The sequence below is a fragment of the Nematostella vectensis genome, chromosome 9 (genome assembly GCF_932526225.1).
Source record: "Nematostella vectensis chromosome 9, jaNemVect1.1, whole genome shotgun sequence".
Lineage (NCBI taxonomy): Eukaryota > Metazoa > Cnidaria > Anthozoa > Actiniaria > Edwardsiidae > Nematostella > Nematostella vectensis.
Genome location: NC_064042.1, coordinates 3,401,016 through 3,419,979, shown reverse-complemented (window position 1 = coordinate 3,419,979; position 18,964 = coordinate 3,401,016). Strand labels below are relative to the sequence as shown.

At 42.3% G+C, this 18,964-nt stretch overlaps 1 protein-coding gene across 3 annotated transcripts; it reads right to left on the bottom strand.

Annotated features, from left to right (window-relative positions):
* Nucleotides 1–1,516: 1,516 nt before the first annotated feature.
* On the bottom strand, nt 1,517–17,773 carry LOC5517248 (A disintegrin and metalloproteinase with thrombospondin motifs 14). 3 transcript variants are annotated; one of them, XM_032387288.2, is made up of 26 exons: nt 17,663–17,773; nt 16,899–17,046; nt 16,156–16,178; nt 15,377–15,449; nt 14,849–15,105; nt 14,186–14,300; nt 13,668–13,843; nt 13,393–13,476; nt 12,666–12,790; nt 12,015–12,028; nt 10,853–10,958; nt 10,458–10,592; nt 10,211–10,361; nt 9,451–9,552; nt 8,682–8,821; nt 8,401–8,467; nt 7,118–7,202; nt 6,887–7,008; nt 6,448–6,571; nt 5,957–6,046; nt 5,449–5,606; nt 5,127–5,259; nt 3,419–3,548; nt 2,856–3,063; nt 2,339–2,495; nt 1,517–1,911 (listed from the first exon to the last, which is right to left on the bottom strand). In XM_032387288.2, the coding sequence occupies exons 2-26, from the start codon at nt 16,939–16,941 to the stop codon at nt 1,583–1,585; spliced, it is 3,147 nt and encodes a 1,048-aa protein (XP_032243179.2). In that variant the 5' UTR covers nt 16,942–17,046; nt 17,663–17,773; the 3' UTR covers nt 1,517–1,582. The 3 variants fall into 3 exon arrangements, with proteins under 3 accessions (XP_032243179.2, XP_032243180.2, XP_048588649.1); XM_032387289.2 differs by having other exon boundaries at nt 16,899–16,981; nt 17,663–17,772; XM_048732692.1 differs by lacking the exon at nt 17,663–17,773 and having other exon boundaries at nt 16,899–17,646.
* Between the last annotated feature and the right edge of the window lie 1,191 nt (nt 17,774–18,964).

Here is an 18,964-nt window from a genome sequence, read left to right as displayed (position 1 = left end):
GCAAGGTTTCAGATCACGACTGTCGAGGGCAGGGAAGGAATGGGGATGCGGACTGAGGGACGGGAGGTCATAACCACGAAAAACACTGGCTACTGTTTTTTTTCTTGGATAAGTCATGAATTAAATCGTACAATTAACAGTAGTCTTCACACATTCTCTGCCAGAGAGTGTTCGTTGGCAGCGATAGACCATTTGATGACATAGTAGCGGTTCTACGGGGAGGGTTTATAGGGGTTTAAACTCCCTCTTGGGCCGCCAGAAAGCCACATGAAACCAAACAAATTTATCCCTCCGCCTCTGTCACTGACCCAACCCCCCCCTCCCCCCCTCCCCCCCGCTCCCCTCCCTCCCGTTTAGCGAAAAGCTATATCCGCCCCTGGATGAATACATTCCGGTAGGGCTACGGGGTGGGAGAAGGACTGGAAACTACTTTGGCACAACAAATAAAGAGTACAAACACAAAACACGAGCATATATTCCTTTTTTATGAACGCTAATGCTGACACTGTTCAATCGATAAAAAATCTCAAAGACTTTATGTGAACAACAATTAAGAATTGCAAAACATACTATCTATGACTACCGTACTACTATTGTTGTGTTTTGACAGTTTTGTAAAATTAAGCCACAATCCAGCTCATCATCACAATTCATAATGAAGTAACTTGCGATAGTTAATCAAACTGACACATAGTTCGTTTTCATATTGTATCTAAATTATCCAATTATACTGAATCATATCATAATGGGGACAAAATCGTAAAGGGGAAGAAATAATCTGGACGAGCATTGGCCAAGCCCGAGTATTACTAGCCGTACAATGCTTGAAAAATAAAACTATTTCTATGTTTAGTAGGTTAAGAAAAGCAGACGTATTTTATTATTACATAAACTGTAGTTGTTCCATTGAAATAAGGATGCTTTGTTTTGTACCATCTTGTGTGACAAATCAGAATACATTTGCTTTGAAATAGAAAAACATCTAGAATTGATTATCCCATTTGCTACATCTAATAACGAGTCAGCCTTGTGCCTGGCGTTCCTATCGGGTTTTCTGTGCTGGGACATGAACCGTTGGGAGAAGAGGGTCTGGGGCGAGCTTACATGTAGAATGAGGAAAAGTGGCTGTTACACGTCTGATATACCACGCTACAAAAAACCCGCTCAGAATGCTTGGGACGACATGACGGAAAAACATGACGTGGGGCTTCAAATAAGCCGATTTCACATCGGATAAGGCGGAGAATTTCTCTGAGTACTTAGTAACTTATAGCAAACAAAATATCAAGTGCGACTTTTTTTTAAATTGATGCGACTTTTTGTAAAGTGTCATTGAAATTTGAGTTTTTATGTCCCTGAGCTGATACACAGGGCAATGATGATCAAGGACAAATTATCTTAAAAAGCCAAAATCTGGTTATGTGCATTTCGGCCTCACGTTATTTGTGTTTTAAAAATCAGTCCGTAATACAAGAAACCTATAGCCACTGAAGAAATTGTGTCTTCTCTCTCTATCTGGAATTGCGCGTTTTCCAGGTTTTTCGTCATGTCGCCTGGGACTAGTCTGGGCTATACATCCTCTTTATTCAAACTGGTACACGTAGTAGTTATCGTGTGTGCCTACGCCCTTGTAGCACTTCTTTATGTCGTCCTTGCCATACTCGTCATACGTGTTCTGAGCGTCTTTCCCCGACCAGCACTCCCCGTAGAACTTGACCCCAAACACACGATAGGTGGGGTTCCTGTGCTTGACTAGTCGTGCGCATGCGTCCACTGTCGTCTTCATATTGGACCAATCGATTTCACTTCGTACACTGCTGACCAGGACAGGAATGGCGAAGGGCCGACCGTCCCGGAAGCAACCAAGAGGCTTGTATCTCGGGACGGGGCCTGATAAGGGGAGTTTTGGGGCTAGAAACAACGAATAATGGTTAGCTTAAAGTAAAAACTACTATAAAGCTCTTTTGGGGTTAGTACATATAAATGGTGTTGCCTCCCATTGATAGCTACAGGACTCAAGACGTCATATAAGCATAAAATGTTGCCACTCATAAGATACATCACAGAGAATAATGCCTAGTGCACACAAGTTACATAACAACATAGGCGCCCCACTCTTTTAAGCCCGACATAACGACATGGACATAATGACATAAAAGAAAAAAACATGTTTTTTCTCTTATGTCGTTATGTTCATGTCGTTATGTTTGGCTTCTGTCAAAATGTCGAACCATTCATACTTAAACTATGAACATAAGGGTGCACGCGTCTACGTCATTATGTCGTTATGTCACTAGTGTGCACCAGGTATAATCGATTTTCGTCGCTAGCACCTTACCAGGACACATGACGTCGCTGTTGCACGGCTCCTTGGTGGGGGGCCGCACCGCGTCACGGCAGCGGTTTGGTGTGACGGGTATGTATCGTCCCTCAGCGTTCAATTGATTGCAACTAAGTTCTCGTGTGACGAAACCTCCAGCACATGTCTTTGAACACTGAGTAAACAAGAGGTTCAACAGACACAGTAGATTGATCGCTTCAGTGCGATCGAGGGCGTCAAGAGTTCCCTTTTTATGTGTGATAAATGTAAAATCTGGTTCCTGAATTTTGGCGCAAGCTGACCATCCTCACATCATAGTACGTCTGTGCTATCCAGCGTTTTAAAAATTGGGAAAGGAAATTAGACGTATATAGCAAACATGCGATGTTCTGTATTCGTGTGGAGCACATACCGCTAGGAAAAATCATGTACTCTTATCTTGCCCAATTAGAGGAAGAGGGGTCACGTTTTGAAGTCATAAACACTTACACTGCACTAAGAGAGGGGGACCCATTTTGGAGTCATGAAACCTTACCTTGCCCCATGAGAGGGGGTTCCATTCTGGGAGGCACCCCCTTTTATTACAATCCCTCTTTAGTAGCTCCGAATGTCTTTTTCCGCACCTCCATCCGGGCATCTCCTCGTAGCGTCCCTCAAAGATTTGCCGACGGCATTGCAGGATTCGGATCTGAGTCCCTTTGCCACAGGTCTTCGAGCATGGCCTCCACTGAGATAAATGCCATCTAAAAGAATTATTAATAAATACATTAACATTGCAATTTTAAATGTTTAAGAAGTGTGAGGAGCAAGTAAGTTTTCAGCGTCTAAATTCTCCCTGGTGATAATTCGATATATACTAGACGTATATCTATTTTTATTGCTCAGAGTTTAAGCGCCGTGGAAGTATTTGGGAGAATTAGCTAGTAGAAAAGTCATTGGATGATAACTAAATCATCTCTGATTTCTGTGAGCGCTATAGCATTACAGTGATAATGAAATGAAGTGCTATTGCGTAATAAGATTAATGCATTGTTTTATATTCTATTAAAGCCGCAACTCAAATCTCCGCCCTTTAATGAGTTCTTCATCCATACATACTCTGGTGAGCATGGTCCGGTGTTGCACGGCCGAATTCTGTCCGGTGTCTTCTCTTTTTTCTGACAGATCTCGTCACGGACGTATGTCTTGTCGTCAGCACGATTGCATTCCACAGTGCGATTCTGAAGTCCTACAAATGGCAATCGTTAGAAGAGAAGGTGTTGATGAGACTATAGATAGATCTAGATCTAGCCTGCTAGCCGGCTTGTACCTAGGACCCGAAACGATCGCCAAAACTTCCCCAACTGATCCCGGGACCCGAAACGATCCCCAAGAGTCCCCGAAATGAACCCCAAGGAATTGCAGTAATGGACAAACAAAAGGAATGTGAAAGGATTGGCTTTCAGTTTTAAAAACATATGAAATATTTTAGCGTTATTTGTGTTACTTTCAGGAAATTTACATTAACTAAAACTATAGTATTAAGATGAGTCAGAAATTGGGGTTAAATGACAATTTCCGTGATAGTAATTTGAAGAACCAGGCGTGAATAAATCATTTATAGATAACAAGACTTAAAAAAGAAAGTCTCCACATCGATCCACAGATAAAACGTAAGGTTATTCTTAGGTTACTTTGTGCATGTTTGTTTGTATTCGGTGAATGAAAGACCTATAATGAGATCATGCAGGGTTGTACGGCCGACTACATGAAGGAAATTCAAAACTCACATAAATATTGCTTTCAACTAAAGCCACATCTTGCAACGCTAGTAAAAGGGTTGTTCGTGGCATTACTAGTGTGCTTTTGTCATTCCGCCATCTTCTCGGCAAAACCGGCTGCCTAAAATGTGTCGGTAAATATTCGCTCATGTGAACATTGATTTCCTGGTGAAATACACGTTTGGTTGTCAAATGAATATGGATTTTTAGGGGTGATGTTTACCGGAAACGAGATTTGTCAGAGTCATGTGTCGGAACTGCAAATGTTTAGAGTGTGATGGAAGGTCAACCGTTTGGTTGTTCTGAGCAAGGCTGTGCTATGTTAATGTTGTATTCCTTTCGGTAGCAATTAAAAGTTGTGTATTTGTTTTGGATTCTGTTTATGGGTTTACCGCCGGGGCAAAACCCTTTTAAGAATTGCAAGTGATTTCTTCTGCTTTCCTTTTGTCCATTACCGCAATTCCTCGAGGTCGATTTCGGGGACTCCTCGGTATGGTTTCGGGTCCCGGGATCACTGGGGGTACTTTTGGGGATCATTTCGGGTCCTGGGATCGTTTTGGGTCCTGTACAGGCTCCCATTCAGGCTTATTTGGCCCTCGTCCCACCCACCTCGCCTCTCGCGCGCGCCACAGAACTCCCAATATTCGAAAACAAAACATTTCCGAATAACCCCGAATGAGAGCCGGCTAGCAGGCTAATAGACATCAAAATAAACATGATAGATGATAGATGATTCATTAATTGTGATGATAATCATGGTGATAATAATCACAGTGCTAAGTGATAATAATGACGGTGATAATGAATGATTATGGTGCTGGTGAAGGCGGTGATGATTTTAATGGCGGGGAATGTATTTTTGTATACTAGATACGGATCAGATAGATAAATATTAAAATTATTATTCAATAAGGTGTGATGATGATTTTAATGGTTACAGTATTGTGATGTTGATGATATTGATAGTGGTTGTGATATCAGGTACTAGTAAAGCTGTGCTGATGCTAACGCTACAAGATAATTAATAGACAAAAGCACTCACTAACCTCCAGCACAATTCTTAGAGCAGGCTGACCATGTTGATACTTTCCACCAGACCTGGTCTGGGGTAATTGTTGACTTGCCAGGCGCGTAGAATTGGTAGTCTACGCCATTATTTTGTCCACTGAAGTAAATGAACTGGGAAAGCAAAACATATGAGATCATTTGAAGGCGATAGGTGAAGTGAGAAGGTATAATGTCAAATACACTGAAGAAGGTAGGACAATTTCTGAACCATCCAAAGGGATTTTCCCAGGGAAACTTTTAAGTGATCATGAGAGTGAGAAGATAAGTGGAGCTTCTTGGGGTTTCTAAACACTTTCTTACCACTATCTTGAGCTTTTCTTTTGTTGGTCCTCTAATGTAGAGCCATTCACGGTCATTCACATTCTCATGATGGTAAATTATAGTCGTCCCTGCAGCACGGACGTGCTTGCTAAAGGATGGTGTACTATACAAGAACTTTCCCGCAGAGTCTTGCACGCCTGTGGAAATGGATTCAGAGCCTTTATTAGCATCAGGCTGAGGACAAGTAACAGTGGCAGATCCAAGAGTTTTTAAAGGGCAGGACGGTAGAATGCGCACCACAATATTTTTAAAAATTATAAGGAAAATGACCAGTAAGGGTGTGGCTGTGCCCCCCCCCTCAATATTTCTTAATGCTTCTGTATTGTGCACCCCCCACCCCCCGATAATTCGAGTCCTGATACGGCCCTGAAGGGTTGGTCAATTTATGAAAATCATACGCCACATAAGCCTGCCTCTGGAACAAGTATTGTTTTACTTTAAAGGGGTGGTTCTATAGAGCCCACGGAAACACGTGAAACTTACGCACCAATTAAATTAGCATCCCCTTCTCGATCTCGTACAAAAATGTGTCTTCCGCCAACAGGAATAGTGACCATTACAGCAGCGTTACCCGTCCCTATGAATGTAAGTGATAGGCAATTATCGGGGTAGCAGGAAAGGTCATCAAGTTATGGGGGATGTGGGGTAACGAATTACAACAGTGTTATCTGAACCTATAAATGCATTAATCAACTTTCAGGTTAGTATGTCATACGTCAAAATTCTGAGCAGGAGCTTACTAGCAGAGGTGGCGAGAATAAGATAAAGAAAAAAGGAAAAAGGCCAAAGGAGGAAAAATAAGATATTTGGCCATGTCCTGGGTAGTGGCCGATTCCCACCCCCCAAAAAAACCTTGGACATTATTACAAGTGGAACAGCCATTTGTAGACCAAGGGACTTGAATTTCTATAAAGGTAATGTCATTGCCCTTCAAGAAAACAGAGGGGAGAAAATGGCAGTTTGTAAGAAAACACTTACCCCACTTCCTGTAGTCCTCCGTGTAGGATCCTTTCACGGGGAAGCACTTGGTACCGTCGCCATTACACACCCCGCATCGATCCTGCCTCTTGCCCGACTCCAACACGTGATCACAGCCCACACTCTGCGGTAGGAATGAAGTATAGACGGTTGAGATTGGGTCAGTAACTGGTATAAAGTGGGGAAGGAAAGTGCCCCTACTATACCAGGCTCATAGTCAGGTTGGGGGTCGACGGAAATTGGGAGGGGGGTCTACAGCACCATAAGTAGTTGGGCGTTTTAGAATTTCCAAAAAAATGCCAAAATTTTACTGAGGAGAGGGGGATTTTACCATGCTCCCGCAGACTCCCATGTAAAATTCGTCTCTGTATTTTGTTAGGAGCACATACGCACACGCATTTATATACATTTGTTTGTCCTTATACACATGTGCCGTTACCTTGCAGACGCCTTGAATACAGACGTCCTTAACATCCGGGTCCTTACTACAACGAGTCCCGTCATGCACCGTGCGGTGAGGATGTAAAAAAAGGCCAACTTTACAATACAACCTGCAAGGGTCTGAGGAAGTTCGATATGAAGCAGATCAGGTGGGTGGTAAGGCTTGGCGACAAGAAGAAGAAGAAACAACAGCAGCACCAACAACGACGACGACGAAGATGTATTTTACCTGCTGACTTTATGTAGGCAGTGCTGCCTGGTTGAACAACATCGCATTGAGTTTGACGAGATGTCTTGCTGCCAAATGCACAAACCTTCCAATTGAAGCATGACATATATTAACACATTGACCCCCTCAACTGGCCTGTACCGGCTTTGGGAAGTACCCACAACCCAAAAAATTCATAAATGCAAAATAAACACAACAAGATGAAGATACTCAGGCATCAGTCTAAGGGATAAATGGTCTTGCAGATATTCATCCAACCAAGGTGTTGGCATCTACTCTTAAGCCAAATAATAGCACAGGTTCTTTGACAAATCTCAAATCGAACAAGGAGAGAAAACCAGAATCACCCCTCTCAATAAAATACCACACAAGGGAGAGAGATCAGCAAACACAGCTCAAGACACAAATAGATACCTTTATTCTGATCCTCCAGGTACATTTCCATGGCCTCAAAACACAATGTCCACTCCTTGAAAATTGTACAACCACGAAGATGTCTTTACGTATTGCAAAGCATTCTGGGAGATCCAGGGGAAAATTCACGAGGGGAGGGCTAGTCAACACTCTTCTCCCCAAAGTCAGATGTTTTTTTATAAGTCTTTTCACCCCGAAGCCAAACAAATCAATTCCAGGTCATACAGACCCAGAATAGCTGTGTAAACAATTTTGCAATAAATTTGGTTTCAGAAAAGACAGCATTTAGGAGAGCTGTGGTGATTGATTAGAAAATTATTTTCTCATCCAGGCAAAGCCAAACAAGAAAAAATCATCATGAATCCACCTTTGCTTGCAAATATCCATAAGCAAAGCACTCAATTATGCCCCAAAAGACTTCATGATGTCCTGAGACACTCTCCTAATATGCTCATAGCTGTATTTTTGATGAAAAATACAAGCAACCATCAACTTGTGCTCGCTTCAGCACAACGACGAGGGATTAAAAGTGGGGACCGCAAAGCACTGTTGGAAAGCTTGGATACCGCTGACTAGGTGCAGCTGTGTTTGACTTTGACGGGCTGTATAAAACTCAGAATAGGGGGGAGGTATCTGTTTTCAGTTTGTTTTTTGTAAATTCAGCTCAAAAAAGCCAGGAGTCAATGGGTTAAGAGGGCATCTAATTCCCATAGAGATTGAGAGATCAACCCCAGTTTCGCCGCACCCTTTCCTTCAGAACCTAACTCTCACCAGTCTTGAGATTATCACATTGCGCACGTTCCTCTCACGTTGAAAATTTGCATTTGTGAGGCATTTCGTACATAATAACTCTTAAAATCTTGACATACCCCGGAGTTACATATACGCCAATCAGATTTCGATGGTCCTTCACATTTGCTTCCTCCACCAGACGGTCTGTATATAAGACAGTTAAACATAACTTTAAAAAAATACTTTCTTAATCTTGTTGAAGTTGCAGCAACCATAGCTTCTAAACATCCCACCATCCCCGCATTGTCTTAACCCACTCTTTTACCAATTGATTGATTTGATTTTTTAGCCGTGATAAAGCTATACATGTTAGTCTCAGTATTATTGCTCATCCAGTTCACAGTTCTATTTGTCTAACCTCGGATTTGTGCATGAACGGGTCCTCCATTGTACCCCCTGGCCACAATCTGATGAGCAGGGCCCATAGCCCGACCACTTACTCCACCCCCCGTCAATCATCGGTGATCCGTCATCCACGCACTCCCCGCTAATACACCACTGAAAAAGAAAGAGGATATTCGTGTTACAGGGGCAATTCAGACAAATCCAAGTGCAGATTATTTTTACGAGTGAGTTTCCAGGTTACAGAGGGTTAATTTTTAATGAAAAGATGTGGCTGATGTGTGCTAAGTGAGTGGCATGGACGTGAACGTGCATGTTACGCAAGTGCAGATTATTTTTACGAGTGAGTTTCCAGGTTACAGAGGGTTAATTTTTAATGAAAAGATGTGGCTGATGTGTGCTAAGTGAGTGGCATGGACGTGAACGTGCATGTTACGCACAGAATAGTGTTTGTCACGCAAATAAAAAATGCATGTCACGAACGTCAAGTATGTCACGCAGGTGATAGTATATATTTCGCGCACGCGGCAGTGCATGACATGCACGGATATTGCATATAACCCACGCGATATTGCATGTCACGCACGGGATAGTGTATGTCACGCATTCAAGTGATGGTGATGGATAACACTCAGGTGATAGTATAGGTCACGCACGCGATATTGCATGTCACGCACGGGATAGTGTATGTGTCACGCATGAAAGTGATAATGATACATGCCACGCATGTGATAGTATATACTACGCACGTGAAATAAAAAGAACGTTGCGCTAACTATACTTACGTGTCTATCTCCACATTTAGTGCCGTCGACGGGTGGCGAGACGCGGCTGACACAAGTTGCGCCATTATCCTCACGTGAGCAGAAGAGTGAGCCGCAATCAGACTGGTCAGCGAGTATCAACGTTATTGTTGTGAAGAGAGAATGTTTATTTTCATTGCAATCAATTGCATGAGAAGCTGGGTTAATGAATATGTCAGGTGAGTGAAGTCTATGTCTGATGAGTGAAGTCTATATCTTATAACACGAATAATAAACATTAACACAAATGATAAAGACAATGGAAGCGACCCTTTATTCTCATGTTCAGAATGAGTCTCAGCGTTCAAGGCTGTGGGGCCTATGGGGCACTTGCTGAGGATTGCAAAAAAAGATTCATTTCTTATTGAAGGAGCTTCAAATACAATCCTTTTCCAATAAAATATCTATAACTGCGCATCTTCCTCAGCAAATCCTGGGGTACGCGCGTGTGTGTCGAATATTTTGGTGCGACAAGTATTTCCTTTGAAAATCTCCATGGAGCAAAAGCAGAACAGCAGCTGGGCCTATGCAATAGGGGGTGGTAGCCTTTGCTACAGGGGGGGGGGGAGGTGCTTAAGAGATGTCGTCATACCCCAATGCGTTGTGCTTTGTTATCTAATAATCTCGTATTCTTAAGCACCCAAGAGTTTTCAGGAATCGTCCTGGGCTTTCTGGGATAACATCGTGCGGTTGGTTACAATAAATGATGCTCACAACATTTTAGAGTTGTTATCCTGCGTACCAGCTTTTGTTTACAGTGCTTGTACTCGGGTCCGTAGTTCAGCTTGCACTGTACGTCTCGGTTGTAGATCTGGCCGGGTAGTTTCCGGAATAAATATGGCTCGTGTACAATGCTTCCTGGCTTGTCGTCAAGGCAACTTGAGGATGGACCACTAGAACAAGACACGAAAAAGGGAACGCCATTCTAAGATAAGTTCCTGATTTTTAGAGGTGCTCGAAGAAAAGCAGATTATCTTGTTTTTCTTTACCTCAGAAACTTTTGTATGCTCTCTCGGCTGCACGGTGACCATTTCTGCGCATTTTTTCCTCCAGCGATGGAGTGTGACATGATGTAAGTTGCATCCGGACAGTCATTCCTCCCCCCGTCATGAACCGCGCCCATCCTGCACCATTAAGAGAACAATACGATCAGCGTCTTGGCAGCTAGCGGATCTAGGGGGAGGGGTAAGGGGACTTCAACTCTCCCCCCCCCCCCCCCCCAGACCCATCCTTCAGTGAAAAGCCACATCCTCCCAGCTTGGCTGTGATGGGCCACAGGGAAACTCCCTTAACCTCAAGCACCTAGTTGAATGACCCATATATAATGTGAAATTCGCATTCGCATAATCCTTATAGACACATTGCACAGCATCACGTGACTTACGTGTGTGCTATTTCGTGTGTAAGTGCCTGACTAGTCCCCAGTCCCACGTCGGCTACCATCAGAACTCCAAGTGCATCGTGACAAGTAGACGCCAATTTGGCGAGTCCTAAAATGCATAGAAAATCAGCTCTTTCTCGTCAGAAAATACCGTTTTAGTGCTAAAAAAAGGTGTTGTAATTCTCCACTCATAAAAAAATGATTGGTTCTTTAAAGAAAGTTTGACCGACGTCTTAAAAAGAAAGCCCCTGCAAACAGCGGCAGCATGGCAAACAACTGCAGCATGGCAAACAGCGGCAGCATGGCAAACAACGGCAGCATGGCAAACAACTGCAGCATGGCAAACAACTGCAGCATGGCAAACAGCGGCAGCATGGCAAAAAGCGGCAGCATGGCAAACAGCGGCAGCATGGCAAGCAGCGGCAGCATGGCAAACAGCGGCAGCATGGCAAACAGCGGCAGCATGGCAAGCAGCGGCAGCATGGCAAACAGCGGCAGCATGGCAAGCAGCGGCAGCATGGCAAACAGCGGCAGCATGGCAAACAGCGGCAGCATGGCAAACAGCGGCAGCATGGCAAGCAGCGGCAGCATGGCAAACAGCGGCAGCATGGCAAGCAGCGGCAGCATGGCAAACAGCGGCAGCATGGCAAACAGCGGCAGCATGGCAAACAGCGGCAGCATGGCAAACAGCGGCAGCATGGCAAGCAGCGGCAGCATGGCAAACAGCGGCAGCATGGCAAACAGCGGCAGCATGGCAAGCAGCGGCAGCATGGCAAACAGCGGCAGCATGGCAAACAGCGGCAGCATGGCAAACAGCGGCAGCATGGCAAACAGCGGCAGCATGGCAAGCAGCGGCAGCATGGCAAGCAGCGGCAGCATGGCAAGCAGCGGCAGCATGGCAAGCCAAGATATGCTGTGCACCAGTTGTAGAGGTACATCTAATCAGTTTGCCAACAATTTCCTTTGTTTCTTTTTGTTTTGTCAGCCGGGAGCATCCTCGGGAACCCAGATCGTCGAGCTCAAAGGCGCGAGAGCGAGGCGGAACAAGGAGAGGGAAAGCAGAAAGGAGCGAAGGCACAGCCAGGGTATGCTGACTGGTGTTGGCGTCAGGCTTATTTGAAAATATTATAACCACACAGAGAGCTTCTAGCTACAGTTCTCTCACCTCCTGATCCTCCCCTGTAAAGCAAAAGAGAAGAAAATAAAATAATTGATGCAATTGCTGTGATAGTGTATCAATAATTACCCTTGGTACCAGAGGCTCCGAGCTTCGAGGCAACAAGGGTTTGAGCGATTCGCCGCGAAGCTTGGAGCCTCTGGTACCCAGGGTAATCAATAATTAATACAATTATTATATATACCTACGGATGGTGTATAAATATTAGTTGGTAACGTTTGGTAACGTCAGTTATCCTGCGTTAAAAATACAATCTGCTAAGCTACTGTTAAAAACGCTCACTATTTACTGTCACGTTAACTGTCACTGCCTCGCTCATACTGTCACGGTCACGCATAGAGTCACGGTAACTGGTCATTTTAAATATCACGCTTAGTGTCATGTTTACTGTCTTATTGTTATCTATTGTTGTCACGCTTATTATCACGTAAATTTCACTGTAACGGTCACGTTTCCAGTCAAGGTCATTGTCATCTCACTCTGTCACGGTAGCGTGACGAACACAGCAACGATAGATGTCACGATCACTATCAGGTCCTGTCTCATGACCATGGTCACGCTCACTGCCAGGTCACGCTCGGACTTTCGACAAAGTTTCAACTTCTTCAAGGTTGCACGAAGCAATCAAATGAAACACACCTTGTAACCAGTGCTACCGTATCGGGGTGTCTGCTGTCTTTATCATCCGTAGGGAAGTACCCTTTCGCCCATTTGGAGAGCTCGTGAAGCTTGCCTTGCTTAGGTAGGTCCATCTCATAACCGAACTGGTCGAAGTAAAATAAAAAGGATAAATCAAAAATTATTATCGCGGTGATTCCTATAGGCCATGGACGACGGACAGCTGCAAATAATAAGGATATTGCGCAAATAGATCACGTGACCTTTCTAGATGGCAAATCCAAAACAAAATAATCAAACAAAAAAATCAGAAATGACTTCGCCCGTCACACCAGAGAACGACGAAAAAAACATCTTTAAATGAAACTATCAAACACTTTATGAAAAAAAGGAATTCCGGTTTTTTCGTAAGCGCTGGATACGTTGCTTTTAGTTGCTGTTATTTTGCCGCCAAAAGTCTGAGCGCGCGCTAGCTTTCCACCCAAACAGTCACGTGATACCATAGCGCAAGCTCATAGCTCAAGTGTGTGGGGGTGATGGCTTAGGATGCGATTATTAGTTTATGATTATGATAATAATGCTTATCATGATTATGATGTCATAAAAATGATATTACATAACCAAAGAAAAGTAACACGTAAGGAAAAAAAAGTCGATAGTAATGGTAATGAGAAATAAGATAGAACTGATGCCAGCAATGATATGATGATAAGAAATAATTGTGACAATCCTTGATGACAATCCTTACCCCATCTTTCTTCATGATCACCTTCACCACGACAAGGCTGATCCTCTGAGACCCGATAGACTCGTCATGGAACATTGCATTGCTCTGTGAACACCAACACATCATTCTAATTAAATATTTCCCCAAATTTAGCAACATCATTATGTGATACCAGGACACACTGTGTAGCCAATGGCTGTTTTCAGGTGGTAATATATTAGCTCCATACCCCTTTTTCCACTAGTAATAACAATTAATCCACCCCCCCCCCCCCTTTCCCGGTAATACCCACATACCAGATGTGCCAACATCATTAGATGGTACCAGGCTATTCGCTCGCCCATGGCTGTTATTAGGTAGTTGTCTGCTACTAAGGCCAGCTCCATGTATTTAAGCCGACTCTCTTCCCTCCTCACCGAGCGTCTACGGCGATTGATGACTTTGAGGGTTTGTTCCAAATATCTGTTCGTGCCTTAGATGCAGGGAAAAATAAGAAACATACGTTGTGTTGTCAATACCGACGTATATGTGGAAACAATAGTAAACATCTCGTTCATTGTTGAATTGCTTTTCTTCTGCTTATCAAAGAAAACAAAGATTTTGCATTCTTTGGCATTATTTGTCGTTGCTTACATTTTGTTAAAACAACCGTACAAGAATTCCTTCTTAATAAAAAATACCCCTACTTTATCTCGGCATATCTTTGCTGGGGGGGGGGGGGGGCAATTATGGTATCGCATGGGAAAAGTATTGTATTTGACGATCGTTCAAATTCCACTTCGGTGGCAAATGGGGATGTGCGCAATATATTCACCTTTGCTTCTCCTTGTTACTAAATGGAGATTGGTAACAAGGTGATGTCGGGTTCCAATTCGCTTCTTGATTGGTTGAATAAACCAGGTTTGGCTTGGCAGGTATATAATGCCTTCCTGAAGATAGAATTGTAATTCAATACTAGCTCCCTGGTTTTAGGATATTTTTTTCTCATTCTACAACAAATGATCCGTCAAGCGGCATTGACCTTGAACAGACGAAGTGGCGCGGTAGCTCAGTGGTACTGACTTTGTCTCTCAAGAGGATCAGGGTTCGAACCCAGATCAGGTTAACTAGGGGGTAAAAAACTTAGTTCCCGAAATTTTGTTAATCTCTCGTCTTCTCGGATACGGAAGTTCAGCCGGGAGTCCCGGCACATCATTTTACTTGTATTTTGGGGTACGTAAAAGAACTGATGGGGACGACGCAGGCCCGTGGAACCATACACACTAAACTCACATCATGGTTGTAAACCGCGTAAAGCAGTCAGAAACTACATAGTGACGAGTGAAGTCAGTTACATGCGAAGCGCACTTTTCTTTAGTATTACATGATATAAATAAATGTCTATTCTCTTAAGAAAATTAGACGATTAGAAATCGGCATATAGCCTTCCAGGAATCATTCAATTTGACCTTTTTGATATGCAACTAGTCTTACTTACTAATAGATGATCACGGTTGTCCATAGAAACATAAGAACCCGGATGTCCAATCACGTGTCCAATGCAATGTGATGCGCCCCTGTTCCTATAGAGCGTCCGTGTCCCATTATGGTGATGAGTTTCCATAGCAACTGGCCCAAAGGGACGGTCGCTGGGTCGAAGCCTTAAATGAAGTATCTGGCCGAATGCTGGTATGGTGTACTCAATGGTACGGTGTCCTTGGTGCATCAGTGGTCGAGTGACTTGGTACTGAGGCCCTAGGAAACATTATTATAACCACAAGCAGTTAGTTCATTGAATAACGTCTAGCAAGTGGAACATGGCATCAGTGGTGCTGAAAAATATATGAAAATGAAATATGAAAAAAATATATGAAAAATTGTAAGAAAGGATCCACTTTTTGGCCGCCAAGGGGTGATGCGCGCGCACCACTTCCCCTCCACCCCCTGTGTACGCGCCTGAGGAAGACTTTACTTACAGCTTAAAATTGTTGAAAAGAAATATAAAACGTTAGCTCTTTTTACTTACCATCTAATAATGAAGTCACACCAAAGTACTTGTGAAGCTCTTTTCGAGCCATACGTCGATGTATACCATTGACCTAAAGCACATCATAACTACCGTTATCATCATCATCATCATCATCATCATCATCATCATCATCATCATCATCATCATCATCATCATCATCATCATTACCATCAATCATTATCGTCATATTCATCGTCACCACCAACGTTATCATTATCACCATCATTGCTGCGCAATCATGTTACTGTCATTGTATGATATTGTACCGTGTGGTTATCAGCCTCCCGGTTCTCTTTCGCCATCTTGTATTCGGGTCCGATTATAACTGTACTCGGTTAAAGCCTTTTATCTTAATCCTTCTGGCGTTGGGCCTCTGTTACTCCATTTACTGGCGCTGTTGCTATCACCACCATTTCAATATAACTATCATGATTCATTTTTAGTATCATCACCGTCATCATCTTCACCGTCATCACAATCATCATCAATCATCGACGTCATCAACTACCAGCTACTTCATTTCCGCCACTACCGTCATCATCTAATCGTTATCATTATCATCCACTTTATCGCCATCATCATACATGCCTTCCTGTAAGAAGATGACTGGATAGGGAAGAAAAGGTTGAAAATAATGCCTTGATTTTGTTAATGATTATCCGATAATATTTACGACGACAATACAATTTTCACTATGACACACAAAACTTTAAAGTCACCTTGGACTCTATGAATTAAAAAGAGAGAAAGAAATGAACACGTAAGGTTTATCATACCTTTCTCGAGCCTGTGACTGGTGCTGAAAACAAGGCAAAGCGGGATCTTCTTAAATAGAAGAATGGAGAACCTTTACCCCCCCCCCCCCCCCTCCTCCCCCGCCTACTTTTTTATACTCCTTGGCCTAAGCTAACAAACAGGAACCATACTTCTGAAGAGGGGCCACAACAAGTGTTGGTAGTCAAGAATCAGCCATCACATGTTTACTATAGAGTGTGGGGTGTGTGGGTGTGTGGGTTTTTCTTAAATAATTAATTGAAATTATGTTGACAATTTAAAGTGGGTGTATTTTTTTCTGTCAATCTCTCTCTTTAAGTTTTTGTTTTCTTAAAAAACAGGAATTGTTCGTGAAAATGATCCCTTGATTTTTATTGAATTGTTTTGGAGGCTTTTAATGTTCATAATATTTCGATGATTTTTAAATGAAATTACCTTGTGAGCTACCAGTGTTTTTTAATTAAAATATCCGCTAACCTTACAATTAAACATTTAAACCTACAACAATTAAACTATTAGATGGTGATTAGCGTATGACGTTTATAAGAGTATTTCTGCTTTTAATTTGCATTTTAAAAAGCCACAGATAAACTCGCCGATGTTTTATACTCCCTTAAATACAAAGGTACCTTTGACATTTCTTAATAAAATACTTGTTTGCTTTGCTTTCACAATACGTTTACCTATATCAAAGTCTGCATAAATGATTTTTTTTGTTAATTCACAGAGTCATTTTTTTTCTTACCGATTAGTGCCACATAGAATACCATTACCGCAACTGTCTTCATTGTCACTGGGGCTTACGCCTAGGCGCGGGTCTTGACAAGTCTGATGGTTAAGCAGCTCGGTTACGCCCTCTAGACGGTAGCACTCTTGCCAAGTTATAGGGGACGCTTTGAGGATATAAAATGCATCCTCATCAAGCTGCATTTTTAGTTCATGCTTGTCTGCTTGGGAACAATACTTTTTGTTTGAAATGATAAGAACAGCAATTCTGTATTGTTTCTATCAACAATTAGAAATAAAATAACTAAGCGTCGGGAAAATTTGAAATATATCTTAAGATTTTTTTGATAGTAGAAAGGCTTGATATCACCATGATAGTCCAGTGATACTATTAAGACCTGCTAGAAAATAGCTTGCCATTGAGTATCTTGAAAACTTAAACAACGAGGGCTTACGGTGTATTGCATAATTTTGAAGTTAAATACCTCAAAGTCAACTTCAGATAACTAAGTTAAAATAGGGATAAAAAAGACTTTAATGTCCATGTGATTCTTGTAAAGAAACCCAAATTAGGTGAATTAAGAGCACAATACACATTACATAACCCATGCGTTTAAGGGATTAGAAAACACAGTAAAAAATAAAAGAGATTTAAAACAATGATAGACCACAGCTCACATACACATCCTAGATGTAGATCGTGCAGACCTTGACCTGTAAGCCCAGTGTTGTTGCTTGATACGTTGGCCAAAGTTAGTAATATCTAATCTTATAATAGCGTACCTTAGATTGGAAGATGTTTCTCCTTTCTCAATCGTCAATGTTTTTAGCACCTAATTCCGTCTGAGAGCTTTAACTAAAAGAATTCGTGTGAAGTGTACTCTCAGGATATCTTGATTGACAACACAATAAACAAAGTCAACAAAGGAGCGGGATATGTTTAGAGTAATTAGGAAATCAACGAAATGTGTTTGCATAGGTCATCAAAGTAGGCACCTTAGCATTTAGCGGTTTGACAACAAAGTTTGTTTGCAGATTTCAAACTATGCATACCTATGGAGTTGCAATAACAACGGAGGTTAGGGGCGATAAGGGAGAGAGAGGTCATCCATGCACGTATCACGAGTTTCAAAAACCACGTTTCACGATAAACTGACGACAAGGATCATTCTTTATTCGGAAATCACGATTCACGATTTTTTTTAAAAAAAAGAGCATAGATCACGATTCACACGCTAATCAAATTTCGCCAATCACGAATCACGGCGAAGATAGCAATCACGGATCACGGTTTTTAATTTCTCCTTTTCACGATTCACGATAAACACAAAGCCGTTCTTGGATCACGAAAGTAACCCTTAGCGCCCTTGAACAGTTTTCAAATAGAAATTGGCTGATTTAAAACAAAGTTATTTCAAAGTATACATTTTGGTATATTGTTTTGTTTGAACCGTTTAAACGGTATTATTCGAGCTAATGGCCCTTCCGAAGAACAGATTCTACGGGACACAGGCTACCTAACAGAACAAATTTGCCAGATGATTCGATTTTTTTTTAACCTACCTCCCTTCTAATTCCTCTTCCCGCCTACCCAACACAGCCTACCCGCCAGAAATGTGTAACAATACAGACCTGGCACAGGGTACCCGCCGAGACACGAATAACAAAACAGGCTTGACACAGGTTGCCCGCCGAGACATGAGTGGCAAGAACACAGACGCCCGCCTTAGGCAGAATTGTCAAAGCGATAGACATCAACGAAAATCTTCTGGGTGTTAATTACTAGAGGTTCCCCACAAAACCTCGATAGACGAGAACTTTCCTTCATATATATCAAAATATTAGCAATATTTTCTACCTGGTTAAGTTGCTTGAAATAGTTCATCATTTAATTATACATTGCCTTTAAAAAGACCGCTTAATTAACGCAGGACCCTTAGCTGCCAAATAGCAATGTTTATTGTTTATTATTTAAAATCTATCTGATTTTACCGTTTTGCATATAGAATATCTACGCCTACATAAAAAAACAACCTTTTCTCGTCATATCCAAGCTATACCCCTCAGACTTCTAAACTTGCTGAA

Excerpts from the sequence above, each read along its gene's own strand:
- LOC5517248 (XM_032387288.2), bottom strand. The coding sequence starts at position 16,941 with ATGAAGACAGTTGCGGTAATGGTATTCTATGTGGCACTAATCG. Across the intron at positions 16,179-16,898 it reads ATTCTATGTGGCACTAATCG|CACCAGTCACAGGCTCGAGA; the intron begins GTAAGAAAAAAA and ends CCTTGTTTTCAG. Across the intron at positions 10,593-10,852 it reads ACACACGAAATAGCACACAC|GATGGGCGCGGTTCATGACG; the intron begins GTAAGTCACGTG and ends TTAATGGTGCAG.